The following is a 27,231-nucleotide window of genomic DNA, read 5'->3' on the forward strand; positions in this document are numbered from 1 at the left end:
ACGGAAATGGAAACTAGGAACAACCAAGCTCAAACACTTCAAGACAGTGGTTCTCAACCTTTTTGTCTTCACACTGACCGCTTTTTGTCCGTCAAGACCATCGCCGACCCCTCAAGTTTTAGCTCAAATACAGCTTAATTATCCTGCAAACATTATACCTCTTGAGCGAATAATCATTGTTGGCTAAGTAAACTGCAAAAAATGCGATTTTTTGGAAAAAGACCTATGCCGTATGCAATATTCGGCATTCTGTGCCTTTGATTTTATACGAACGACAGTGAAAAAACACTTCCACAGTGGTAGGCGGAGAAGAACGGAATTATAACGTGTAACGCTCCGACAATGCCGTTGAGCATGACCGCAACACGAAGCATAAAAACAGATTTTCAATGAAGCTATCTAAATTCACGTACATTCACGTTCTACCCAACAGCTCATCTTATGGTTCTTCTGGAACAGTGTCTAACAGCCTAACAGGAGTAAATAGATTCTATGAAGAGGTTTCAACCCCTGGGACATTTATCGTGTACATATTAGAAAAATACTTCAGTAATTCTTTTTAGAGCGACAGTAAAAGTTCACTAATTTAACCATTGTAATGTTGAAAGCAGCTTAGGGATATGTTGTGCCATTTTCACAAATGAAATTGTGATAGCAAACAGGCAAAATAGCCCCTGTACCACGGTATCTGAATATATTTGAAAATCTTAACCTATTTATAGGGGCATTAGTGATCTTGATAAGGTGAGAGCATATAATATAAGATATTTTGATGATGGCTAAGTTCCTGTGTCAAGTGCAGCAGGCGTTTTGTTTCGCTTACCTTCCGAGTGGAAAGCCCACGCGAAGTGACACGTTTCCATTCCTTTCTTGAGAAGCTTGCCGCGTTGAGCCACGGGCAGGGCCTGCAGCAGGCACGCATGATGCTGCATTGCGAAAACGAATCTCACGCCGCACTGGTCCATGGACTCTGTGGCTTTGTTGCCTGAAGAGGCGTAACCTCGGCGGCTGTCATCAGCGGCAGCGCCTGGAATTTAAGCAATCAATCGCTGAGTCACGCACTACACAATCCGGCTGCGATAATGTGGCCGTATTAACCGATAAGACAATATTAACAAAACTACTAGTACATATTATATGGCACTTTATCAAGAGGTAATGGCACATTGCAGCAGGAGATATCATTTTCTTCCAGTTTCAAATATAATAAAGGATACACAGAAGCTACTGTGAGAGCTATGTTGAAGATCTCTATCATAAATCAGTTGTGGGTCTACTGCTGAAAGTTAGTGACACATCAACTAAATCTACGTTTTAAAACCACTCAATAATAATATTCGTAGACCTTGGATTGTCATAAACTTTTTGGCCACTTACCGCTGTCGGCATCGTTGTCACTGGTCTTGGTGGCGCGAACGTTATTCGCAATCGTGTCTGCAATGGCCAGCAGCTCCATTTGATTCGAACCGGTGAGCCCCGGCAGGAAATTGTGCGCCAAATAATTGTGCAACACCTGTGTAATAAGACAGCAGCATTCGCGCACAGGGGCCGGTTTTTGCATGGCCTAGGGGTACTCACCCGATAGTGTTCAGGTCCGAGATAGCCCGCTGCGAATTGAGACAGGTCAATGATTTCGTTTGACGCCGTGTTTTCCTTTTCTTCGGCAAAGAGTTCCAATTCCTCCTGTAAGAATGTAGGAATGCATTTCTCATCACGAGTCTGTAGTTATGAGACGTTGTCAGGGCTAGGCAGAGCGATTTGAGTACTCAAATACAAATCGAGCATCGTTCTTTATGATTCGAGTAGTAGTATACGGTATATTATTATCTATATATTAGTCCAAATTTGAATAATCTTTTATTCTATTATATAAATTTTATTTCTCTTTTCACTATAACGTATATATTCATCAAATTCTGTGAAGAACATAGATCCCTTTGTGACATTATGATGCTTAAAAACTCTGGTTTCAGTTGAATGTCGTGATCTATCACCATCACTAGTCCATATTGATCAATTATTGTTTTATAGCACAAATTTGCTCGTTTACTTTCATTGGGTGACGAAATTTATTTTTTCTCTATCTTCTAATTAGAGGCAACGTGTCGGAGTACAAGTACCGATCTCATGTACTCATCATTTCATGAACGGAAACTGCCATTGCGATACTTTACAGCCTTATGCCTTAAAACCTCGATACGAGGCAGTAAATCATTCAGTACATGCAGCAGTAGTGCGGAGTGGTGACAGAGCTGCAGTATTGTCTCTAATTGCAACTACATATTACTGACGTTATTTACTTTATGTTCACAAAAAAAGTACAATTCGCACCCCATTTTGCCTAGTCCTAGTTGTTATTACGTAACGGTGTCACAATTCGATTTAAAATTTCCAACTCTAATAAGATTATCTACTGATATTCGCTCCCGATGAGAGTGATATGAGATAATTGATTACACGTTCATCTGGAGAAAGCATATATGTCGATTCTTTGGCATATATGTATCGCGGTGCAAGTTAAGTTTAAAAGAGCCACAGATACAATTTGCAATTAAGCTCATCACGCCCTACGTAAGGGGCGGGCAACTTGTCCAGTCGGCGGGCCGGATATGATTGAATGAAGTATAGTTGGCGGGCTGGATTACAGAATACATACATTAATCGCGTATTTATCCACCTATACAAGGAAAAAAATCGTGATTATTGTAAAATTAAAGTTTAAAATAGAGAGCAAAAATAGTATTTAATGAATTTATTAACAGTAGCTGTTGGATTCAATCAGACATCTGTGGTCGGACAAAGGTGTCAACAAGTTCTTTGAACTCTGGGCTGCATGTCGTATGTAGCAACCCTTGGTAAAGACTGTAAGTGAACATCAGTTATCTTGAAACGCAGCCTTGTCTCGTTAATGTTCATGGTCGAAAATGTAAGTAGATCCGAACAAGGCAAGTAGTTTCAGGTCTATATTTCTCGGATTAGCAAACTTGGATTCATTCTGTGACGCATAAAATGTGTCAATACTTTCAGAATAGAATTTCACTTTCAGAGCAGAAACTCTTTGCGGGCTGGTCAAAATCCCTTCGCGGGCCGGGCCCGTCTCTGCTCTACGACGGCATTATGGAATTTCAAGTATTCGACAATATATTCAAGTGCCACATATCTTTTTTAGACATAAGAACTTGAAGTTCACTCTAAAACTACCGTATAAATCACTGAAATCTCAACAAATTACACTATTACATCACTTTTAAGAGCTACCATGCGGTAAAAGATCAGCTATTACGTCATGTTTCTAGTTCATGATGATAAAACATGACCCGTTGATGATTCGTGACTGAAAATTGTGATTTGGTTTGGCGCGACCTTTCGTGAAATTACTCGATTTCGGATTAACTGGGTGATGAAATAAGAATGACTCGAGTTGAGTCGGGTCAAACGTTAAAATCAGAGAATGACTTGCGACTCGGAACGGTGACTTGGTAATCCTATGGACGCAACAATCTATGAAACTATCATGGGGAATAGTAATATATCAAAAGGTCGTTGCTTGAGTTGCGTGTGGTATTTAGTTATCTAATCAGGTCAGTATGGCAACCCTCGGCATTATGTGACCGCCGTGACGTATAGTTGGTTACATGCTGGTTGTTGTTTGTTCTCTTTATCCATGTTATTATCGGTGGTGAGTAAAGTAGTAGTACGCTCCACAGCTGTAACACCAATGAATTCATCGGTGATTGGACATTTCTATTCTAGGGGTTCTTGACCAGGGTCCGTAGATCCCTTCGGGTTACAAAGCACCACATCAGGGGGTACGATATGCATTTTGAAATTAGGCCTATATGCTGTTGAATATTTTCTTGGCCAATTTATTCAACTGTAAAATAGTCTTCACGCTACGCGAGATTTTATGTGCATGGGCTCTCTGATTTTGATATAGGTACCATCAGAAATTGTGTTGAAAATGGACAGGGGTGACGAGAAATCTTATTGGAAGCACGAGAGGTGCGACTGCTAAAGTTAAGAAACAATGTATTACTATGGCTCAATGAGGATTATATTTAAGTTGTTATTGGTACGTTCCAATAATAAACGAAGGCAAAATATTACGCTGATTTAATTTGACTTTCGCAACGACAGTGACAATAGCCTACTTATCATGACCATGTCAAAACCCACATTAGGCTACACCGCTCAAATGCTCTGATATCAGATCAATCTTTAGCAGATTTTAAAATATTCTACATAAAATTGTGGCACATCAAAGGTTCACTAGCTGGAATATTATAACCAGACAGTTTGACAATGTCATCATGCATCCTCTCGCATGATGTCTATTACTCATTGTTTTACCAAATTACGTCCGGCACAAAAACAATTATATTCGACTATTTAAAAATGTGATTTTTTCCGTGTCAAGCGTGAATAGTGCAATAGTAAATTATATTTTCACGATATTTTTGGAATGCCTGTCTGCAAGCTCCCGTCCAATAAGGCCTACTTGGAAATTATACATTGAATATCCCTATTATTGATGCTGCGGCCCGCGGCGTCCTCAAAAGCTAGGAAATTGGCCCGCGAGCACATTTGAGTTTGAGACCTCTGCGCTAAAGGTTAAAAAAGTGCTTAGTCTATGCAAGGGATACTCACATCATCATAGTTCAGCTCATTTGTAGAAAACAAATCGTTGTAGTCGCTTTTTGCCTTTCCAGCTGAAGAGCTTGCAGCCTGTTGCTTGCCCTGGGATTTTGCAGTCGGCGCTACCTCAGATTTCGGTTGTGAATCTCCGCTGTGAAATAACGCAAGATGATACCAGTTGGGGGTCGTAAACTACAGACAGTATCAATTGGAATAATCTCCAAGCGAAACTGTTATTGAGAGTTGGAGTGACAGGAGTTGCGAGATATACCATTCCCACTAACGCAATATGACATTAAAATTAGGTACAACTTTTCAAACTATATATCAAGTTAGTGATACAGCGCATATAAGTCCCATATCCCAAAACTACCTTCTACTTTATAAAATCCAAGTTAGAAAAATCAAGTAAAAATCAAGCATAAAAAGAGTAGAAGTCACGGAGATTTAGCATTATAAGTAATTCTCAACCTTTTCGACCTCATGGACCGGTAAAACTTCAAAACAAATGTTGCGGGCCACTGAACCTTAAAACCCTAAATGTAATTACGACAACTTAAATGTAATATTGGAACCTCCATTTAATGATGCCTTTATTATACTAGATATTTATATGTGTTTCTATTGAAGTTTCTGCAACGAGAAGTCTGCAAAGTCCAGTTAAAGACCTCTAACTTGACTGTGTTTGCTGTCCTTTAAAGTAAATGTGACTTTGCTATTTTACCTCTATTTTACTACCAAGAGTTGCTTATTTTAAAGTTTGTTTAAAATTCTCTGTATCATTCACACAACTTGTCCAAAACGAGTTGTAGGCTGCTTTTTAACAGTTTCTTATAGCACTTGTACGTTTGTGACAAACGCATGAAGTAGACCATGAAATCTCTACTGCCACATCATGCAAAAAATATGTTACACACCTCTCAATAAATATAAAATTTGATGTTTCTTTCTCTTATTAATGGCCAAGCACCCTACGTCTTGCGCTTTGGAATTGATATTTAAAATCCTAATATATCTGGCGGACCGGCAGGAAACCTTTCACACACCGGAGGTTGAGAACCACTCGTGTAAATCATAACTGCTCGAGCAAGCAGCTAAGTAGGCAAAAAAAGTTGCTGTTGCTGACCACTTCCAGTTCAGAGTCAACAGACGAAAGATAACAGTCTTCCGTACCTAGCAATCCGTTTACTGATCCTCCCATCTTCGTCCAGAATATCGTGAAGCAGCAAAGGCGCCAGAGTTTTGCAATCCTCATCTCGGTCGGTCCCGTTTCTGAATGAAGCGGTCAGCAATGGTCAAAAACACGAAATGGGCTGGGTCATTAACATTAACTACAGCCAAAACCAATGAACTCTGAACACTGGTCCCTGCACAGTGCACATCACAGCCAGCAGTTACATACACAATCAGAAATACGTCACAAGAATGTTACTAATCAACATCCAGTCAGTGGCTACCTTACAACACAGTAAGTGTAAAAGCCCAAAAGTGGTCAACAACCTTGTATTTTTCGCACTGTTTACTCAAATGGTTGTTTGAGAGTACTTCCAATTCTACTTCAAGGCAAAATTGCCAACTTCGTTTTCAGGTATGTTTGCATCACCTTTTCGAGTGAAATTGCCGTAGCAACTGGGGGTTAGTGAATTCATTTTAGAAAATCACACCTGTTCCTATTGTCATTCATCAATGCAATGTGCAAAAAGTACTCCCGCTTGATGTTACTTCTACTGCTATCGGAGTACCAATGTTGAATATGAATACTTTGACCTGACCACGCCTAAACCTAAATTGAACTTGCCGAATTATCAGTTACCATACCGCTGAACCAAATCACCCACAAATTTCCGACCAAAATGTCGAATCTGAGCTTCAATAAATTAAAATGGCACTGCAAAAGTTACCCAATCAAATCGTATTTCTTGAGTTTCGACGATTCGGTCTCAACACATCCCTCCGAGGTTTCGAACTGCTTGTTGATCGCCACGGCCAGATTGATCAATATAAACTTCACCATATCCAAATGCCCGCCGTTGGTCAATTCGGACAAGACTAGAGGGTGATACTGCGGCAGGCACGGCGACAAAGAATCGGCCACCGACAACATGTTCGCAACTGGAGATTCCACATCTGACGATGGTACGCCTGCAAAATCCAAAGGTTTGAATGAAGGACGTATCTCATACACGTTTTTGAAAAACGATTAACAGATGACGTATTAGAGGATGGTTTTATACCTATGGGTCAAGAGTGGGTGATGAATCCTGATACAGTTTTCAGTGGATCAAATAGAAACAGAAAATTCGAACCAAATATTTGTCGCAAATGACTCACTTGCGGTTTTTTGCAAAGCAAACATCCAGATCTAAACTTTGCTAATTTTTGTTTGGCCCAAAAACAAACGTTGTATCATTAACATCAACACTCAAGCAAAGTCTCACCGTCTCCATCTTTAGCGATATACCGACACAGCCCCTCAGGCGTCGACTGACTCAACGATGCACTTCCGTACAACACACCTCCGCCGTTCCAACCTTGAACACCGGCCCGGTCCACCCTATCCACCCAGTGGCAAAAAATATGCATCTCCGTCTCCGTAGCTACAAGCAGCAGCCCACCGCGTACCCACGACACCATCACCGGCCCGGAGCCACTGCCGCCCGCCGAAAGCCCCACCGAATTTCCAATAGCCACCTCGGACAGCAAGGACCAGCCGAGCAGATATTCAAAATGGCTGACACCCCCGGACACCTTTTTGGGCCGGCCGAATATTTTTTGCTGGGTCATCGCGTCCAGTGTGCTTTTTCTTTTAAGCAAAGGCCGTATCGACGGTTTGACTTTGTCTTTATCCGCACCTGGGTCTGATTTCGATTGGGCCGGGTCCTCCCATTTCATCCCGGCGGGGCACTGCGCGTATATCTTCACTTTCCTGCCCAAGTTGACAGTGAGGAGAAAAGTTCCGTCTTCTCTCGAAAGCCAATCCAAATGAAACTTATCGAATGTACCTGGTTGTACAGTATCAACATGCAGTCTATCTTGTAGCCCCCATTTTGAACCCCCGCTCGACAGAGATTCATACACAGACACGACATACGCCCCCTTGAATTCGTGGAGGCACGCCAACATACAGCAATGGGCCATTTTCAACACGTAAGGCGCCCTGGATACTTCAATGTCCGCGGAGACGCTATCACTTCCGGCCCTGGTCCATTTAACTTGGGCGTTTCCGGAGCAATCTAAAGTTTCGACGCTGCGCCAGAAATAGATATTGCCCTTGTCGCCGGCAGTTAAAAGGGTGTAGGGTAGAGGTTCGGTTTGGTGGAAGACGGAATGCAGCAAGGGGTCGAACGCGTCGCAGGCCAGAGACACATTGTCGATGCCGGAATGTAGAATTTCCTGCAATTACGATATAAGATTTTAAAAACTAAAATTCTGGCCAGGATCATTTTTGGTGATTCAACATTTTATCAGGGTTGCAAATAACCAAGTCACAAGTCAATCTCACTTTTATAGTTTTGACTCGAGTCAAGTCGAGTCATTTTCAATTCGCCATCGAGTCAAGTCCGAGTCCAAGTCAGTGAGTAGAGGGTCGAGTCCGAGTCCAAGCCATTATGTTCACTGCTCAGTTTTCAGTTCAAACCAGTTCAAGCCACTTTTTTCAACTCAGCTCAAGCGATAGAGAATGGCTTGCATTCATAATATCGTAATTTTCCTCAGTCCTAACAGTTTCTGGCCCTATTTACCAAGTATCAGGACTGATAGAGAAAATACCAATAATGTGGTGCCTTTACCATTCTTGGAAGTTACAATGAAATGTCGGTCTTGGCCGTCTTAGTCTCAACAAGTCACACGACTTGGTTCGATTCACGCTCAATGACTCGAGTACAAGTCGAGTGACTTAATATATCTGCAAAGCTACGCTGAAGACATTACAAAATGGGTGCGATTTTCCAAAACATAATCAGTAAGTCATTGTGACAATATCACTTTTAATGGCGATACGAGTATAACCCAAAACTAATATTAATTAACGAATTACAGAGTGTGCCAGTTGACTAGCTTTGCCTAAAAAACTGCTAGGTAGAAGTGAAAGTACTCAAAAAAAAATCACTCTCGTAAATACACAAACTCTATTTGTAGTTCGTTATTGACCCGCCTATGATCGTGAATCACTGCACCTTGCATGACGTAACAATTCACAACTGCAAAAAGAACTGCTATGATGCATTACCTGACTCGGCAACTCGGTAGCCAAAACGTTCAAATAAGACAAACGGCTCGATTCCGAATTCGAGACGTCCTCCGAATAGCTGCCGTCATCCTGATCATCATCGGACGACTCGGACGATATCGTCATGGTGACACGTTGGGGTTTGGCTGCAAGATCGCACAAATATGAAAATCGGGCGTAAGAAAAATCATCGATCGGCTAACGGTTTGTCATACAGTAACGTCAAGGTAATCGTAATAAGTGCGTCTTTTTGTGACTCGTACAAATAGCTCGACGAACTCGTGGTTACGCTGTCATCGTTACAATTCCCAATTTGTCATATTAGGTCTTGAAATCATACTTTTGTCGCACCATATTTAAAATTTGTAACTGCTGCCTCACAAAAATGCGATTAACATATATATATACATGTACGGAAGTTGTGTTACATGCTAAACTCATCTTCTGTACCTTTAATCAATGTCATCAGAATTTGTTTATAAAGTCCACAAAGCTTTTACATAATACTGGTCTGGAAACAAGTTGTAGGCTACAGATTTGTACAACACTTGCACCATTGAGACGTTGGATAATTTCAAAGTACACCAAGAACTCTACATCATATGAAAACGCGTTTTTATTGTACTCTCAGAATTTCTAAGTCAGTTTAAAATCGGGTGTTTTATTTCATTAATTAAAGGACAAGCCTTCAGCCATCAGCCTCATACATATGGTACCGTAATTGAAATATATTTGGAGAACCGCCTGGAAAGTTGACACAGACCGGTCGCCCAGCTTAGGTGGAGCTGTTTCTACTTAACATTAATCTGATATTCATGACAGTACTTGTATAGCTGAGTGCTTTCATTGAGTTCTTTAAATCAGCGGATAAAGCGAGAGCGAGTCGGAGATTTCAATAACCGCCCAACATTTTATCACCGATTGCAACACAACTCACCACCGATCACCGCGTTCACGCTGGCAGAAAATTCGATCTTCCAAGTTTTGGTGGATGCCACGTTAACCGCTGCACCTTTCGCTTTGTAAACCAGCACCACGTAGAAAGTTTCCAGTACGGAGCGTGCTTTGCAGTCAGGATTACTGACATCGTCGAAAGTGTCACGCGATCCAGCGTATTGCTTTTCAGGGATGGCGCTCAAAAGAAGAATTTCACAGTCGGCCTGCAAAGCGTGAATTTGATAGCTCACAGGCGCGCGAGAATATTCCAAAAACACATTACCGTATCGAAGGAGTCTCCGAGAGGTAAGACGTCGAGAAGTATCGCGCATCCCGGTCGGGACGACGACTGTTTAGACGCGATAGATCCAATATCTGGCTCGTCGGAATTGCCGCTGAAATAAAACGACATTTAGTAAGCCTGTACAGCACCATATCATTCTCTAAAACAGTGCTCTTCAACTGGGGTTGTCGTACACCCTAGGGTGTACCAGAATTTGCAAAGGGTGTACCACTCGGATGGGGTGTACAGGGGTGTACCAGATCCGAATTACAATGAGCCGATGGCTAGCTATCACAAAGACAGGTTTATGGGTTAGTACAGGTTGACGCACAGGTTATGAGCAATATGCGAGGTACGATGTTATCTCAAGTTTAATACTGTACACCGCTTGATTGTGATGTCATAAACAAATATTCCTCCTTTTCATTTAGTCGTCGGCAATAGACCTATGGTTCCGTTTGGTGTTGGAAAGTATGCAGTTAACAAACATGTGTTCAGCTAGTCATTTGTCTTTTAGTGATTTTTGAGGAAACCGCCGCGATAGCGTATACTTCTTGAATCGGTACTTCCTACCCGACGTAGCCAGCCAGGGTCGAAACAGCTTCCATGTTGAAATCGAAACCCTTTTGTTTTAAAATGCCGATTTTATGTCCAATATTTCGCCAGACATTTGCAATTTAGTATTTTGTTATTAGTGATGCAAATTAGCGACAATAGACTGTGTATAGCGGCATACGATCTGAGGTTACTGACATCCCTTGTGCTACTATCGACTGTGTGTGGTGTGGGGCAGGCCTGATACGCAGTAGGCTGGTGCGCCTGCTATCATCGCTGATCTGAATTACCGCTTCTGCAGCAGTAGCTTTACCTACTCTCTCCCCAATACTGTTACATTTAGGTTGATTATCGTTCGTAATGTCATGCTGTTTTGGGGCTGACACGAAATAAATTCCAATTTGCGTGGCGGGCGGCCTAACTGGCTGCGAATAGACTCTGTGACCAAATACTATTTTATTCAAATTCAAATTTTTTGACGTCAATAACTCCGCTTCTACTGGTTGGAATTGAACCAAATTTGAAGAACATCATTTTTATAGACAACCTAATACTTTCATGAGGTGAACAGAAAAATTTCACATTTTTCGTTATTTATTTTTATATTATAAATGGAAACTTTCTTCTTCCGTAGCCATGCGGCTACTGGTTGGAATTGAACCAAATTTGGTGTGCAGGCTTAAGTTAGGTAACCTAACAATTATATCAAGTAGCCAGTACGATTTGAGGAAAAAAGTCATTTTTGAAGACCCCTAATGAACAGGGGTGTACGAGTTTTGAGCAAACGTTAAAAGGGTGTACCACGTCGAAAAAGGTTGAAGAGCACTGCTCTAAAAAGCATCACGCATAATCAAGATTTGACTACTCTACACTTGCACAGTATTTGAAGAGCTTCTTGGAGGTACAGAACTTCAATATACAATTGCATAGTATATTCATATTGAAATGAACCCAAATATTTTCGGCTGACACTCGTCAGGGGTAATCGTCAGCAACTAGTAGAGAATTGGAAAGATACACCAACCAAAACTCTGTCAACAAAAGGAGTTCGTGTACCACCTAAAAATAGTAGGCCTACATTGAACGCTCTCCTATTCACCAGATTTCATGCTGGTGACGTCATATTTTGTGATACGATTGTTGATATACAATGTTCTTTCCAATTCTCTACTAGTTGTTGACGATTACCCCTCACGAGTGTCAGCCGAAAATATCCGGGTTCATTTCAATATGAATATACTATTCACTTGTACAGTACCATTTCATTCTCCCAAAAGTATCGTGCATAATCGAGTTTTGCGGCATATCATTATCCAATTCGCCTAGCGCACCCTCGTACAGTGCTGTATCATTTCGCAAAATTATCTTAAAAATAATTTCCATCATTTAGAATTGCCTAGCCTATATGATTGATAATCAGTTTGATTACAGGATCGCAGACATGAGCCAGCTTAATATTTTCAAACCAATACTCAAACAAGATTTGAGATTTAAATCAAAATCAGTTATTTATTTCTTATTTCAACCCAATTATGAATGAATTTTAGAGTGAAAGTCTAAATCCAAATAATTGTAAATTCATATCTGATCCAAATCCAGCAAAAATCTTCAAAATCAGGATTATTCAGATCTCAATCTAAACTCATTTCTCCAGCTTCGGTTGTGGCGAATTGAAAATGATTTCGATTAAACAAGCGACCAACTTTGCTTTAATAGAGTGAGTCAAGATTCCCAACGAAAAACTGGTAACAACAAATGATCCTATTGACTTTTCTGTGTAATACGTACCCTGGTTTTGGACGAGCCTCCATTCCTTCAAGCAAGTCCTCGGCGTCCACAACGGCTTGGTAGATACGTAGCGAGGATCTGTGCAGCGACAAGAAGCAACTGCTCGGAGAGGAATTACCCACGCCAAGACTCCAACTCGGAAAAAGCGCCGGAAACCAAGAAATCTGAAGATATGTTCGATAAAAATCGCCGATTCCAATACTTCTACTCGCATAAGAACTAAAATACCAATAGTTGAACTTTTATTCTATATATAGGACCATCACACATTACGCAGACGTACGCACCTTATAGAAATCCTCGCTGCTCCGCCCATTCAACCGGGTCAGCTCCGTGACACCGCCAGTGTGGCATAAAGCCCCGACAGGGTCGACGCGCCACAAAATCAACTCGCTGTTCACCCTCAGTTTCGAGTCGCGTCCGAATCCTGAGGCATCCGGGTCCTTGTGATGGGACGTGGTCAGTATCAGGGGTAGGGTAGGGTGGCAGAAAATGTCGGCGAGGTGGTACCGGTGCCCGCAGAATCGGCCTCTGAAAGAAACGACGGAGAAGGGTTGTAATTTACAACAGCAGCAAGCTTATGGGAAAAAATCAACGCTTCGACGGTGCATGTTCACCACGTTTACCGTGATCTATTTCAGGGTTCGCCATCTTGTGGCCAGCAACCTGGTTTGAGAGTTCAGAAAATCTTATCTAGCAAATACGCATCAATCTCAAAATTCTATTAATATTTCGAATTTGGTTAACCGCACCTATGAAGTTCGCTCCAGATGTAAGTCAGTTGAAAAGCTGAAAGTGGAATATATTAAACCTTTGAAACCGGCTGTCCAGTATACTAGACCGCGACTGTTTAACACAGAGGAGCCGTTATTTAATTCAAAGTAGATCGACCTGTATTGGTCATAAACTGTTGCAATCGTTTTTATGGATAGCTCTTATGAATACGCATACATCAGACCATGGATAACCTATTATACCAATCTATATCCTGCTTGAAATGCAGATTGAACGCACAAAAACGTTTCCCGCAAAATAGAAATTGTAACAATGTTCGCGTGAATGAAGGCCTGGAATATAAAGCAATGCACCTTCTGTTCTATACGTCATATAACCAATCACAGTTATCTCCGATGACTTGTTGTGGGTTATACCATTTTATGAAAGTCCTTATATCGAAGATTAGCACGCAGAAGATGTTTCAAATTGATGCGCAAGAAAGCAACAACTTATTACGTGAATATCGTGGCTGCGTAAGAGCGCCTGACTGGTTGCGGTTTCAAACAGATGTACAATTGCTTCAGGCAATTGCAAATTGTACAATTGTACATATGGTTAGCCATATGGCAAACTCATCAATATCCCTGTCATGGAGATTAGTTTTGTATAAGACAGCCGACACCAGCCCTACAGCACAAATAAACGTGCGAGTTAGGCTATTTCGGCTTTCTAATTTGTTGTTAGCTTCTCTGAATACTGTTGATCATACATGGAACATTAGTCGTGTAGAATACAATCCAAATTGATGTGAATTAGAGCAATACTGCATCACGTAAAATGAATTCTCGGGCGCATATGGGCACTGGGCAGTGTCGAATAAGGCAGTATGTGTTCACTTACGATTGCCTTATGAAGTTGTAAGTTACGCACATTATGCAACTCAGGTTGATAACACTTCAATAGCATGGAGATATATAAGATCAAGGCAATGTCACTAAAGCAGTACCCCTGTTATGTAGAACTGGACGCGCGTTGCCTTGAGCAAGAATACGCGATTACTCAATCGATTACTCATCGGCGGTGGCGCGGCTGCGTGAGTCATGCTTATCCTGTCTACCTTTCCAATGTCGTAGCTCTGGGCTATGAAGCGTTATAGTAGCGTGTAATGTCTAGTTAGATACAGGTTCATGCGCAAGGCTATCAGATGGTCATATACCAAGAGAAGGCCTATATATGACGTCAGGAGAAATAGAAGAATAAAATTCTTTTCAAAGAACCGAGAACACTTCCTTGCATAACGCCATTCCCTCTCGCGTCTGAGCCGTGAGAGTATCTCAGTCCGCTAGGCAGCTACTTCAGGTTTACGGCAATATATTGGGCGTCGATTCAAGCCCTATGGTTGGCATTTTATGTTTTTTTTTATGGATGCAGTGAAATTTTCGTCAGCAGGCCGGTCGATCACAAAGGGTTAAGCAATATGAACATATTGTTTGTCATGATATGAAGTTCTGTACGTCCAAAACCCTGCCATAGTGAACACACACTATAGTGAGTACAAAATCAAAAAAGCTCATGCATGTATCTAAACGTATGTTTTTTCCATAGATTTCCACTATGACGTTCCTCTGGCTCTAACGTTTGAGATTAATCGCTTACTTGTGACACAGGCTTGACACTGTCGAATAAGCGGCGCTCGGCGAGAAGGAAATCTCCCAGTGGTTCAAACTGCCGTCTCCGTGCTTCGTCAGCAGGCAAACGATCGGCATTGTGTGGCCGTTCGATTCCAGGAAGGCTTCGTCAGTCGGCTCGCTGGTTTCAGGCTCTTGTATCTTCCTGTTAACATAAGATGCGGGATTTGTGCCAGATTTATGAGCTATCTCGTCATTACGATACGTCCAATGTCCAGCCTAGAACATTCATGGAGAATGAGACCTAATCGCAGCACATTTACACGGTTTCATTGCAACATCCTCACACTATCGTCACAAATGCCCAAATACTTCATAGTAAAATATGCAAGAGAGCCAACGCACTGCAGTAAGGCTCCGCCGAATGTATCATCGTTTGAAGCGATCAAATGTTCCACGTAATGATTAGCGTACAGCACAAGTTTTGGAGAAAGTGTCGACGCGTCTCGAACTGGTATCGCCATCGGAATCCGAGATGAGAAAGATACCTGGGAAAAACACATTACTTGACAAGTATAATCCCCGGCTCTACTGAAACTAGTAGACCAATATCATAATATAAAAAATCAACAAAAATATCTACGTCGTATTTCCCATACAACCAAATCTGTACTTAATGTCTTAACGAGTGCGCCATACCGTACTATATTGTCTACTAGTTATTTTTATATGTCATAATGCAGGCAAAATCTTTCTCGCATTTCAAATTCACTTCACGGTATCACTGATCCTTGTAATTTGACGAGACTCGGTAGGAAAGCTTTCAGTGAATAAATGAACAGTGCCAGTATATCGTATTATAATTTCGGAGTAGCAATTGGCACGCATGTGGATTTAGATCAGTGGTTCCCAACCTTTTTGTCTTCAATCCCCACTTCAGATTTATTCCGAGCCTTCATTCCCCACTACCCAAAACTTCTGTCATTACGGAGAAGCCATTTGCTTGTTTGAGTACATAAGACACACAACCTCACCAGTACGCTAGAAAATCGCCTACTACTGCAACGTAAAACTACTATGAACCGGTACCTACTGGTGTCCCTCAAAATTTAGCGGAAGCGTTATTTCACGTCATACTGGTCGTGCTGGATGCGTTTGTGACGACATGATTGGTTATCCGGAGTTGAAAATGAGTTTTTGTGAACAGCACGGAATATAATTTTCGATACTGGCTCACTCGAGTGGCAATGCGAGACGAATGCCATTATTTGAGTGACAAATAATCTAAGTTCAACCACGTTAGAGTTTGACTGACGGTGAGGGGTTAGGTTAAGTTTAATGATAGGGGTCAGACTTCATTGATCCAATTATAACAACTTGAATACTTGTAACTGAAACGATTTAAAACATTTGTTGATGTCTCGCTCAAAAATCACTATTCTGCCACTCATATGAATAAGACAGCAATCGTATTGATGCCACTCAAAAGAGCTGGCCCTCAGTTGATGCACCAGTGGATTGAATGTAATTAAGGTGAAATTTTGAACACTGTTTGCTAACATCAAAATCATCATCCCCAAATAAGGAGTATCGGTTCAATCAGTATCGGCAGTTCGAATTACAACGATACAAACTCCCAGAGGTGGTCAAAATAGTCAAAATTGCAGCTGAACTATCGATATTAAAGACGTATCTAAACCCCTTCAATAGGGCAAAAAACTAGCAGAAAAAAACGAGCTTGAAGCTAATTCGACAAACCTGGGCTTGACGGATTTTTCCACATCGGTTTTCGTCAATATAGCTGACGTGCCACACTAACAACGAACCGTCCGTCGGGTGAATAGCGAACAGGGCGTCGCTTTGCTCGATCCAGTTACGTTTGATAGCTTCGTATATATGGCTCGGTAATTGAAGGCCATGAGTAGACTGGAAATTCAAAGGAGAAATTTGAGGCGTACCGTGACAAGGCCAATAATGACGTTTCAAAATATTGCACATCAAAGTCAGAGTTGTTCAGCCGCAGCCATTTCTCACAGCCAGATTTACAGGGTACATTACCTGTTGCCCAGCAATCACAACAGAATGAATGTGATTATGAGATTTTACGGGCACACGCCACCACAGTTACATGGGTGATCATAATTTGGATATAGATTATGTCGGTTTCACCCTTAATGAAATCGTTAATGATTCTTCTCGCGCCTAACGTGACTGAATATTTTGCCTTTTGGGGTGAACTTATTGCTGTACGTAAAGTACATGAAGTACTGTATCGTGTATACTATATCTAGCACAGCCTTTTTCACACAATATTTCCATCTATACCTCTCAAACAGTTCGATTAGCATCCGGATCCAAATTTCAACGGGAGGAAATCAGAAACATTAATACCATTGATCATTTCATAATTTTAATACATAGTTTCAACAAGTTTTATCATTACAAAGTCTTTGATACCTACATCACACAATCGAAACATTGCTGTTCGAAAAACATTTGCATGCATCCCTTAGATGGATTAGGAAGCGAAATTCAATTTCTTGTTATTTGACATGTCACAAGAGTAACTGATCCCCGCTTGAAGTGATGTTAAAGATAGTATTGATTACATCTCCTTACAATGTATCCGATAGTAGGTCACCTGTATATCCGGGGAGATGGGTGAAGCCAGACACGATAAATAGGCTTCCACGGACTCTGGCTTTGTGCTGTCCCACTCTGGGAGGTTGCCAGGGAAGCCGGAAGGTCTCTGATGGAAGAAAAGCCAAACATTACTCGCCCTGCAAGCAACGGACCGAGAGCAGCGCATCAGTGCATAATTCGATAGGCAAAATTGAACAAAGTAAACCAACATCAAGAAATCCATGACACATTACTGCTGATTTATGAAAAATATCTTGCTAGAATGGAATTTAAGCAAGAGGTTTCAAAGTAGTTACACACATAGTGTGTTTTGATACAATTCTAAAGAAGTATACCAATTACTCAATGACTATAGCAAACCTTGATCGGAGAGCCACTGCTTCTTCTCCGCGATGATTGTGATGCAACAGAGTCTCTGTGGCTTTCGAATGACTTGTCACTTTCATCTGTAACACGAACTAACGTAAGTATGATTCCATTACATTTCCGGGATGGGCCATGGGCCATACTGTATACCGGGACTTCTCAGTCGATTTCAGAAAGGATTATCTACATAACTCCTACATGGGTGGATCTTGTAATAAGATATTTACAAGGTCTGTGCACAATGATTCGATTCGAGTAGGAGAGACCATTTTTTTCACGTAATGAAATGCCCCTTATTATTATCAAAATGAAATATAGTTCCGTCGCTCTTTTCGGAATGTGGCAGGCTTGAAATCTAAATAGGTCATAGCCCAGGGGTCATAGTTAAGGACCGCCGCCTCATACCTTCCGACTGATGCCTCTGCGTCGTATTTTGCGTCTCGAGTAAAGTCTCGTGTAGCAACTTGTTCAGATGAGCCATAGCGTGATGGTGTTTGTTATCGAGCCAATGCACTGTGAACACGGAACCCTCTCTCTCCTCACCGCAGTCGCTACTGTCATCCTCGGCATGTGAACCCATCGCGGACATGGAGGGCAGCAGTGGAATATCTTGAAACATGAATAACTCGTCAAATACAGTCAGTGGAGTCGGACGGAAGAAATTTAGAAATCATCAGCTAAATAGACAAGTAGGGATCGTCAAATTAGAAAGTGACAAATATACAAACAGAGTGGTGCCGTTTCCAAAATATATTCACTTACGGTGATACAGGGGTTTCACAGCATAAAAGTTTATATCCCGGAATAGATATCCACAGTGATACTATCATAATCGGAAACTGTCAGTCTTTGAAAATTCCTTGTATATAATGCAGCAATTTTCACGAACAACCAGTTTTATTCGATGATATAAAAGAAAAACAATGCAACAGTTGTCATATGGTCAATGACTATTAGAAATTGATAGCTTTGCGGGAATTCCTTGAATATTTTCTGGAACGATCATTTCTACTCGTTCATGAAGGCAGCAAAATGCTGCAACTGTTTCTGCGTTACAAACGTCTGCTACATACCTGCAGTAGGATTAATGGTGGCAGCAATATGGAAATGTCGAAATAGTCTCCTCGTAGTTTTTTCCGGTAACACTGAATTTTGATTCGCATCCAGCTTGGTGTTCATCGCTGGCGCGCTAATAGACTGAAAATAAGACGCAGGCTTCCGTTAATTGCTATCCGCATGAGGTCGAAAGCATGGCGAAATCCCACGAAATTTGTTTGCTGCCTTTCTCAATTCACGAAAATTTTCTCACAGTGATCATAAAATACCTCACTTTCCCAGATATTCAAATAAGTCTCAAGCTAATTTAGTTCTGCCGTGACAATCCAAGTCAAATGTATACACCGCGCAATGTGCGGCCCGTGGTGACAATTTGGAGAAGTGTGCGGACCACAATTTAGTAAGCATACGTTTGAGGTAAACTCAAGTGGGGTTGGAGATGGACAAAACAACATTAACCCTTTGTGATCGGCCGGCCTACCGACCAAAATTTTACTGCATCCATAAAAATACCGATAAAATGTGATCCATAGGGCTTAAATTGACGCCCAATATATTGCCGTAAACCTGAAGTAGCCGCCTAGCGGACTGAGACGCTCGCACGGCTCAGACGCGAGAGGGAATGGCGTTATGCGAGGAAATGTAGTCAATCTTTTGAAAATGGAAGAGAATTTTGTTCTTCAATTTATCCTGATGTCATTCATATGGCTTCTATTGGTATATGACCACCTGATTGTTCTCCGCATCAATCTCTACGTTCCAACGAGCCATTACACGCTACTATAACGCTTCATAGCCCAGCGCTACGATATTGGAAAGACAGAGAGGATAAGCATGACTCACGCGGCCGCCGCTGATAAGTAATCATTACGTAATCGCGTATTCTGGCTGAAGGCAACACGCGTGTCCAGTTCTACGTAACATAATACATAATAGTGCCTAAGTTATATATCTCCCTGCTATTCAAGTGTTATCAGCTTCAGTTGGTTATTGTGTGTAACTGCAATAAGGCAAAATCCAAGTGAACATATATTGGCTTATCCTTGTTCGACACTGCCCATATGCGCTTGAGAATTCATTTTACACGATACCGTATTGCTTCATTTCACATCCATTTGAACTGTCTTCTATAGCGCGAATGATTTACGTATGATCAACACTATTCATAGAAGTGAACAGTAACTTTCTGTGCCATCTAAAACAGACATAGGCTGCCTCTATGTGATGTTGTTATTACAGGCTCGGCTACCGAAATAGCCTAACTCGCACGCTTATTTGTTCAGTGTTAGGGCTGGTGTCGGTTGTCTTATACAAAACTAGGCTCCACGATAGGGATATTGATGGATTTGCCAGGATAATGGCTAACTATATATATCATTTGCAATTGCCTGAAGCAATTATACATCTGTCTGAAACCGCAACCAGCCAGGTGCTCTTACGCAGCCATGATTTTCACGTGGCAAGGTATTGCTTTCTTTCCCGTCAATTTGAAACATCTTCTACGTGCTAATCTTCGATATAAGGGCTTTCATACAATGGTATAATATACAGCAAGTCATGGAAGATAACTGTAACTGGTTATATGACGTCTAGAACGGAAGTTACAATGGTTTACATTTCAGGCGTTCATTCAAACGAACATCGTTACAAATTCAATTTTGCTGGAAACGTTTTTGCGTGTTCAATCTTCATTTCAAATAGGATATACATTGATATAATAGATTATACATGGTCCGATGTATGCGAATTCATAAGAGCTATCCTTATAAAACGATTGTAACAGTTTATGACCAATACAGGTCTAGCTATCTTGGATTAAATAACGACTCCTCTGTGTTAAACAGTGGCGGTCCAGTATACTGGACAGCCGGTCGCAAAGGGTTAAAACATGTATACGCCGACTTGGCACATGATAGTTTTGGCAAATATATTCCATAACCTTAATTTTTTTCCTTCAGCTATTCGTGATTGATATGTTTAGTGTGGTCATCGCCGTGCAGATTATATTAATAACAGAGGGCCTTGCAACAAAGAAATCCTATATGCCACCCGCGGTCTCGCCACATGTATAAATAGCACATTTTTCTAATAAGAATGCATAATGCACAACTCTGATATAGGCTTACACACGTTAGATCAGTGGTCGCCCAAACAGAGAAGCACACTTTGAACCCCCCGACTGCCTAGCATCAACTCGTTTCTGTTAATGTAACCCAACAAGGATTCTGTTGCGATATCAAAAAATCACGACTCTATCATGAATATCAGTCATATCAGTAGGCTATTTCATCTCAGCGGGTACTCTAGTGTAGCTGCTTCGAAATCACTGGGCACTGCACCTCAGCAATTGCCCATTTCACAAAGCACATTGTCAGTCGCACACTGACCTTCTTGACATCGGCAACGTCCCCGAGATGTTTCTCGCTTTTGAAAGCCTGTTTTTTTTTCGAAGACAGCGGCTTGCTGACGGTACGTGCGGGTGCGGTGTGGGCCCCTGCCAATTTGGTGATGTCCATCTCGGGCGTGAATGTCTCGCACCAAATCCGACACATATTGTCGTGACACGAGCTTATCAGGATATTCGGAACGGAGCCGCTAAATAGAAATGAGACCACAATTGTATTGGGAAATCGACTGAAATCTCAAACAGTTATTGCTTCATGATCTTCTACGTGCGTAACACAAAACCGAAAATATATTCCGGCTAAGGAATATCTGTTATTGGAAACTTTACCATAATCCAGTATTGTTCACAGGGAACAGCGATGGCTGTTTTACAAGATACCATAGATACGTGGTCAAACCAGTGATTTACTCTGGTATATAGGTCTGTCCCCATCCCCGTGGTTATGGCCCTCTTTCCCATTTGAATCCGTGGTCCTTTACTTAAACATGGTCCCATCCCCGTTGCGAAACCATCACATCATGGCATGTAACATGAAAATACCAAACGTGAATTTTCGAATCTAACAAAATATTCTCTTTTTTCGATTTATGCATGTAATTCACCTGGGTAGCAGAGGAACGCTTTTCCTCCATTGAAACCCAGCAACTGGCTTTGGATGAATGAGATAAGTGAAGGTAAAATCGATGGACGGCAGCGATGGTTTCATTCCATGCCCAGGGGAAGTTCTGCTTGAATTCTGAAAAAGTAGCAAAATAGTACGCGTGTACAAGTGATTTACATTACAACCGACACAACCTCGTTTCATTTTAACACAATCTTTCACAAAACCAGACCATCATACCCAATTGCACATGCACATACTGTAAGCTACAATATACAATTGAATGGGATATTCATATTGAAACGAGCCCGAATATTTTTGGCTGACACTCGCCAGGGGTAATCGTCATCAACTAGTAGATTACCCCTGACACGAGTCAGCACACAATATTTGGGTACATTTCAATTTCAATATATTCAATAGTATACTCTGTACCTTCAAGAAGCTCTTCAAATACTGTGCAATCTTAAAATAGTCGCATTGAATTACGTATCCCTAATATGAAAAATACACTTGAAATTTCCTGGTTCCTATCTATAAGACATATCATAATTTTCCAAATATAGTACGCCCCACGTTTAATACACACCCTCAAAATGGCATGTAAAAATCTGGGGAAAAGTCTGCATTCTCGTTGATGCTTTCAATTAGATGCTTTCAATTATTTTTGATACGACGATAAGGGGGCGCGAAAAGAGTTTGAGAGCCACTGATTTACTTGATTGCTCCGAAACATCAAAAGTGCTTACTAACCACCTCTCATTGAGGCAACAAATATACTATGCACTACAAAAACATTGACACGAAAACGCAATATCAAAATGTTTCAAAATTCGCAAAATATAATTCACCGTGGAATCGCCGCGGAAATAACTAGTAGGCAGCGCGAATCTTTGGTGCCAGACTTTGATCATGGTATCTCCGCGAGAGACCGACGCGAAAAGCATGTCGTCTGGAGAGAACTGAACGTCGCACGGGTCTTCCTGTATGCCGCTGCCCCAAACCAACTCCCAAGAAACGTCTGCAAATAGATACAGCAAGCTGACGATTTGGTGCATGTCATGGTGTGGCCATCTACAACCCGTGGGGCATAATCCGACTCGCGATACAGCCCCTGACAAATGACAGCCGAAAATACTCAGGTCCATTTCAATATGAATATACCATTCAGTCGTATGTCAGAACAGATTGAAAACAATAGCACGAGAGCGAGTTGTAGGAATTACAAAGTTTTTGCCCCTTCTGCGTAACGGAGTGATAGACATGAATAAACAAATTAATCCAGTGAAGAGTCATGATGATGCCGTCACCTGATTCAGGACTTTCACCCAAGTTAGAAAATTGGAGACCTTCGTCATCCTCTTCCTCGACTGAAAAAGAACGGATTATAGGTAAAAAAGTCACGATTTGAAACAAATTTCAGTTTTGGTGTGCCTGTGAAATCAATATGCAAACTACTTTGCACTCATTTAATTTGACTTTAGAATTTTGATTTTCCAGCGTGCCGAGTGACTATCAAATTTAAAAATATAACACAGTATGTACAGTACACGAATCAATACTATTATGTAGTATTATACTATGGAAATATTATGTAGTTTTGCTATCGTGAGAAAAATCGATCTTATACACGTATAATTAATAGAATCACATCAATATCATAATTTTGACCCGATACCAAAATCCAGACTCAGAAACGAATGGTAGCAACTGATTTGTGCTGCTTGGTACTTGAGTTCATTGTTCAGAACTTGAATGATTGTCATATTCTTATTATGAGCCACTTTTTATAGATGGCTGTCATTCCTGTAAAATACTGATCCTACTGGTGAATATCTATATTTTTATTATTAGGCTACTATTAATATATTATTGACTAGCAAAAATTGTCTATGTTGTTAGGCTTCTGAGCTCATACCAATGGTGATTTCCTTTCAATATGTATTATATTTTCTTGCCACAAAAAAGTCACTCTAGCTACAGCCCAGCCCAAAGAGAAAACTGCTCATTTGTACTGGAATGCTGTCAGCATTGAATGCATTCAATCGGATACTATAACCATGTGCATGAAAGATATGTGCAGATGTATCAAAGAAAAGCAGTTATCGTATCAAGAACAATGGTAATTATACACCCAAGTTTGACCAAAGTAGTCTGTTACATAGACATGGACACAGAATTTTGATATTTGTGGTGAATGCGACGAAAACTTTCCAAAGCACAGGTATTATAGGTGGATCAAGTGCTTACTATCTCGTTGAGTGAAAAATAACCTCAAATAACGGATTTCTTGGCTTTGCGCAATATGCGCATACGGAACAATTCGATTTATTGAATCAATGGCCAGCCTCTTTTACAAATTTATGACACAGTGGACATTATTCGAAATTCTCATTTAAATCAATATGTCTTCCTTACTTTCTTCAATGGAGAATTGAACGTTGAGAGTCGGTCTGTGCTTGGCATTCTTTTTGATTTCCCAAAGCAGAATTTCTTTGCATCCGACCAACAGTCTCTCTCCTGAACACATTCATATTGCTCGAGTCAAGTTACAAAATCTCGTCGTGAATCGAAATACCAATTTGGCACCAAATGACACTAACATCAACATTTCATAAATCCTTCAACGACTGAACAACCAAATCAATGCAAAAGTCGTACCAGTGGAAATTAAGCTGAGTAATTGAAAAACCATGAAGAAACGAACGATTACAAGTGAGTGGGGTACAAATACAGAGATTGAAAGTATTTCCTAACAGACGGCATCCGGTATTAGCAATCTACATATGCTACTAAAAACTCAAATGTACTCGAATCTACCATTACTACATTACAAGGCACGTGTGACACTGCCCATACCAGCTTGACATACCCGTAGATGCCCATGACAAAACTGTGGCTTTGCCATATTCCTCTTTCAATTTCAGGACATTCTCCTCCAACCACGTAAATACCTGAAAATTCAAACATTCACCAAAATTACTCGTGCACTGGACCTTAATTTTTCATTTGAACTAAAATTTCTAGAATTCATGAATCTCATACGTAGGTGCAGTAATCTTGCACAGTCTTAATCTTCCAACAAATTTTGTGAGCATTTTAACGAAAATGTAACCTAAGCACATAGTAATTCATATATGCCACTTTCTACATAGCAATCTAAGGCACGAAAGCAGATTTTTTAAACATATGCTCAAATTGTTAAAACCAAACCAGTTTGATCTGATACACACAGAAGTAGAAGTTGAATAAAGTTTATTATCATTAACATCAAACATAGACAACTAACCGGTACACCATCTTTTTCATTTTCAATCAATTTCGGACGATAAATAACGATCTCTCTTCCATAAGACACGGCGATCTGAAATCAATGAATCAATAATAAACAAAATTTTGCATACTATCCCCGAAGTTGAGGAATTGCGTCCGTAAATCAATTGGAATCACAGAAGTTCCAATGGACCAAATTACAATTTTTTTGTTTGGTTTCATATTTACATCCAAAATTATGGCATGGATCAGTTTTTTTTAACATATTCAGCGCTCGTACCCCTTGAGCTTTTAATAAAATTTATCGTGCCCCCTGTCCATTTTCAATACAACTTCTGATGGTATCTATATTAGAAAAAAAAAGACCATTGACATGAGATTGCGTGTAGCACAAAGAATATTCTTCAGTTGAATAAATTGGCCCAGAAATTATTCCATTTTTTGTTGGATTGCAAAATAATTTTAGGCTCTAGCCTAGCGTAATTGGCCTAATTCCATAGCCTAATGCATCTCGCATGCTCTGATTTGGTGCTTCCTACCCCCATGGGGTAGACAGACCCCTGGTTAAGAACCCCTGGTATAGATGTTTCGAAAAAGCATTTTGAACATGATTCTTAAGAAATATCTAAACAGCATAACAGTTGTTGCGCTTAACAAAACAGCAGACCAACTCGTGTCGCAAGTTGAAAATTCACTTGTAAGTAAACTAGCGTTAGAGCTTTCTGATTATTCGACTCTCATATCGTTAATTTGTTATATCCCTCAGAGATCATTCGAGAATAGATTGCCGAAACTCAGAAAGATACAAGTCGTTTTTTTTCTCAATCACAAGTAGCAGTAGTGATTTTACAGACAGGACAAATGTACTTGAAGTGGTAAATGAAAGATCTGGAAAGAAGCCTACTCAAATAAGTAGTTTAAAATCAGTTTAGGAAGACGCATCACAGACTTACAAGTTTTTCAATCGCCGATGGGCGATGACAGATTCAAAATTGCAATATCCATACGAATACAAAATCACTGAAGGTGCCACAGATGGGTGCAATTTTCAAAATCTTTTCAGCTGCCGAGATACAGGGCCAACATCGCCCAGTCAGCAGTTGTTATATTGACATTTTAACGCAAGAACGTGATATAACAGATAATCTACAATGGAAAAAGAAACTACTTAGGTTTCCATAGCTGGCAAAGTATAAGGTAGTGTAAAAACATGGCCACTTAGTGGGAGTAGACCAGTCCTAAAAGTAGACGTTTAGCCCTTTTCATTACAGACTTGTTCTATTCATGGGCCACGGGTTATAAAGAAGTGCCAACTGCCCAGTCAATCATCAATATCTTGTTAAGCAACAGCTGTTCTGAACGCATAGAGGCGATAATTCAACCGCGACTAGCGAGTTACATATAGCAGCTCTGAAATTTCGTATAGACAAAATTTTATAGGCTATCAGTTTAAAATACCTTTCCAGAAAAATGACAACAATCCAAGCTTGTCACAAGTTGATATCCTCTGATATGGCCAGGAATAATGTGTATCGGTTGTAAATCAACGCCGAGAATAACCAAATCACATCCAGATCCGTATGCCTAAATGAAATGTGCAATATACATTACAATGAATAGCAATAAACAGTGCAATATATGTATATAATCCTGATTGGAATCTCCGTCCTTTTTTTGAAATAAATCCTGCGTGATAGAAGCTTTTTTCGCGTGACAGAGTCAACTTTGCGGCGTGACATTGTCACTGACAAGCAAGGTTACTGACTTGAAATGACTGTGCTAAGCCAGTGACAGGAGATCAGATGCTAATGGGGTAATGGTTAGCAACCTGTAAGGTGCAAGTACTTTACAACAGACAGTAATCAACAGATCCCGGCTTGAGGATTAGGTCAAAACATTATATAGGGGAGAGTGGGTAGGTATGGGCCACTGTTGAGGTGTGGGCCACTGCCATATCTGGTGACTGTGACATCCCATATGGTTGCCAAGCTCTGTGATTGTTAGTAAAAGGCTCCAGACTCACCCATGTTACTCACAGCCATGAGGCCAGCGGAGTTTTTGACTCAGCTAGAGATATATAATTTTTTCGGCCTTGAGTAAATTTATTTGAAAATA

The 27,231-nt window shown here is 40.7% G+C and overlaps 1 protein-coding gene across 5 annotated transcripts in view; it reads right to left on the reverse strand.

The window, feature by feature from the left end:
- Window positions 1–27,231, reverse strand: part of LOC145455758 (dmX-like protein 2) — a 57,646-nt gene that overhangs the window by 28,423 nt on the left and 1,992 nt on the right. For all 5 annotated transcript variants that reach the window (XM_080333740.1, XM_080333742.1, XM_080333739.1 and 2 more), the window contains exons 2-28: window positions 26,575–26,700; window positions 25,133–25,207; window positions 24,716–24,797; window positions 24,262–24,363; window positions 23,154–23,213; window positions 22,695–22,864; window positions 21,845–21,978; window positions 21,223–21,430; window positions 18,853–18,976; window positions 18,185–18,388; window positions 17,774–17,859; window positions 17,412–17,519; window positions 16,529–16,696; window positions 15,176–15,318; window positions 14,799–14,975; window positions 12,713–12,956; window positions 12,426–12,589; window positions 10,083–10,194; window positions 9,801–10,023; window positions 8,864–9,009; window positions 7,074–8,028; window positions 6,537–6,777; window positions 5,809–5,907; window positions 4,648–4,786; window positions 1,579–1,683; window positions 1,378–1,513; window positions 824–1,027 (exon numbers count right to left, since the gene is read on the reverse strand). In XM_080333740.1, the coding sequence (XP_080189866.1) occupies window positions 824–1,027; window positions 1,378–1,513; window positions 1,579–1,683; window positions 4,648–4,786; window positions 5,809–5,907; window positions 6,537–6,777; window positions 7,074–8,028; window positions 8,864–9,009; window positions 9,801–10,023; window positions 10,083–10,194; window positions 12,426–12,589; window positions 12,713–12,956; window positions 14,799–14,975; window positions 15,176–15,318; window positions 16,529–16,696; window positions 17,412–17,519; window positions 17,774–17,859; window positions 18,185–18,388; window positions 18,853–18,976; window positions 21,223–21,430; window positions 21,845–21,978; window positions 22,695–22,864; window positions 23,154–23,213; window positions 24,262–24,363; window positions 24,716–24,797; window positions 25,133–25,207; window positions 26,575–26,700 (4,735 nt within the window). The remainder of the gene's footprint in view (window positions 1–823; window positions 1,028–1,377; window positions 1,514–1,578; window positions 1,684–4,647; window positions 4,787–5,808; window positions 5,908–6,536; window positions 6,778–7,073; window positions 8,029–8,863; window positions 9,010–9,800; window positions 10,024–10,082; window positions 10,195–12,425; window positions 12,590–12,712; window positions 12,957–14,798; window positions 14,976–15,175; window positions 15,319–16,528; window positions 16,697–17,411; window positions 17,520–17,773; window positions 17,860–18,184; window positions 18,389–18,852; window positions 18,977–21,222; window positions 21,431–21,844; window positions 21,979–22,694; window positions 22,865–23,153; window positions 23,214–24,261; window positions 24,364–24,715; window positions 24,798–25,132; window positions 25,208–26,574; window positions 26,701–27,231) is intronic.

The sequence above is a fragment of the Botryllus schlosseri genome, chromosome 14, assembly GCF_051294905.1.
Source record: "Botryllus schlosseri isolate E-star chromosome 14, Bs_hap1, whole genome shotgun sequence".
In the NCBI taxonomy this organism is placed as follows: domain Eukaryota; kingdom Metazoa; phylum Chordata; class Ascidiacea; order Stolidobranchia; family Styelidae; genus Botryllus; species Botryllus schlosseri.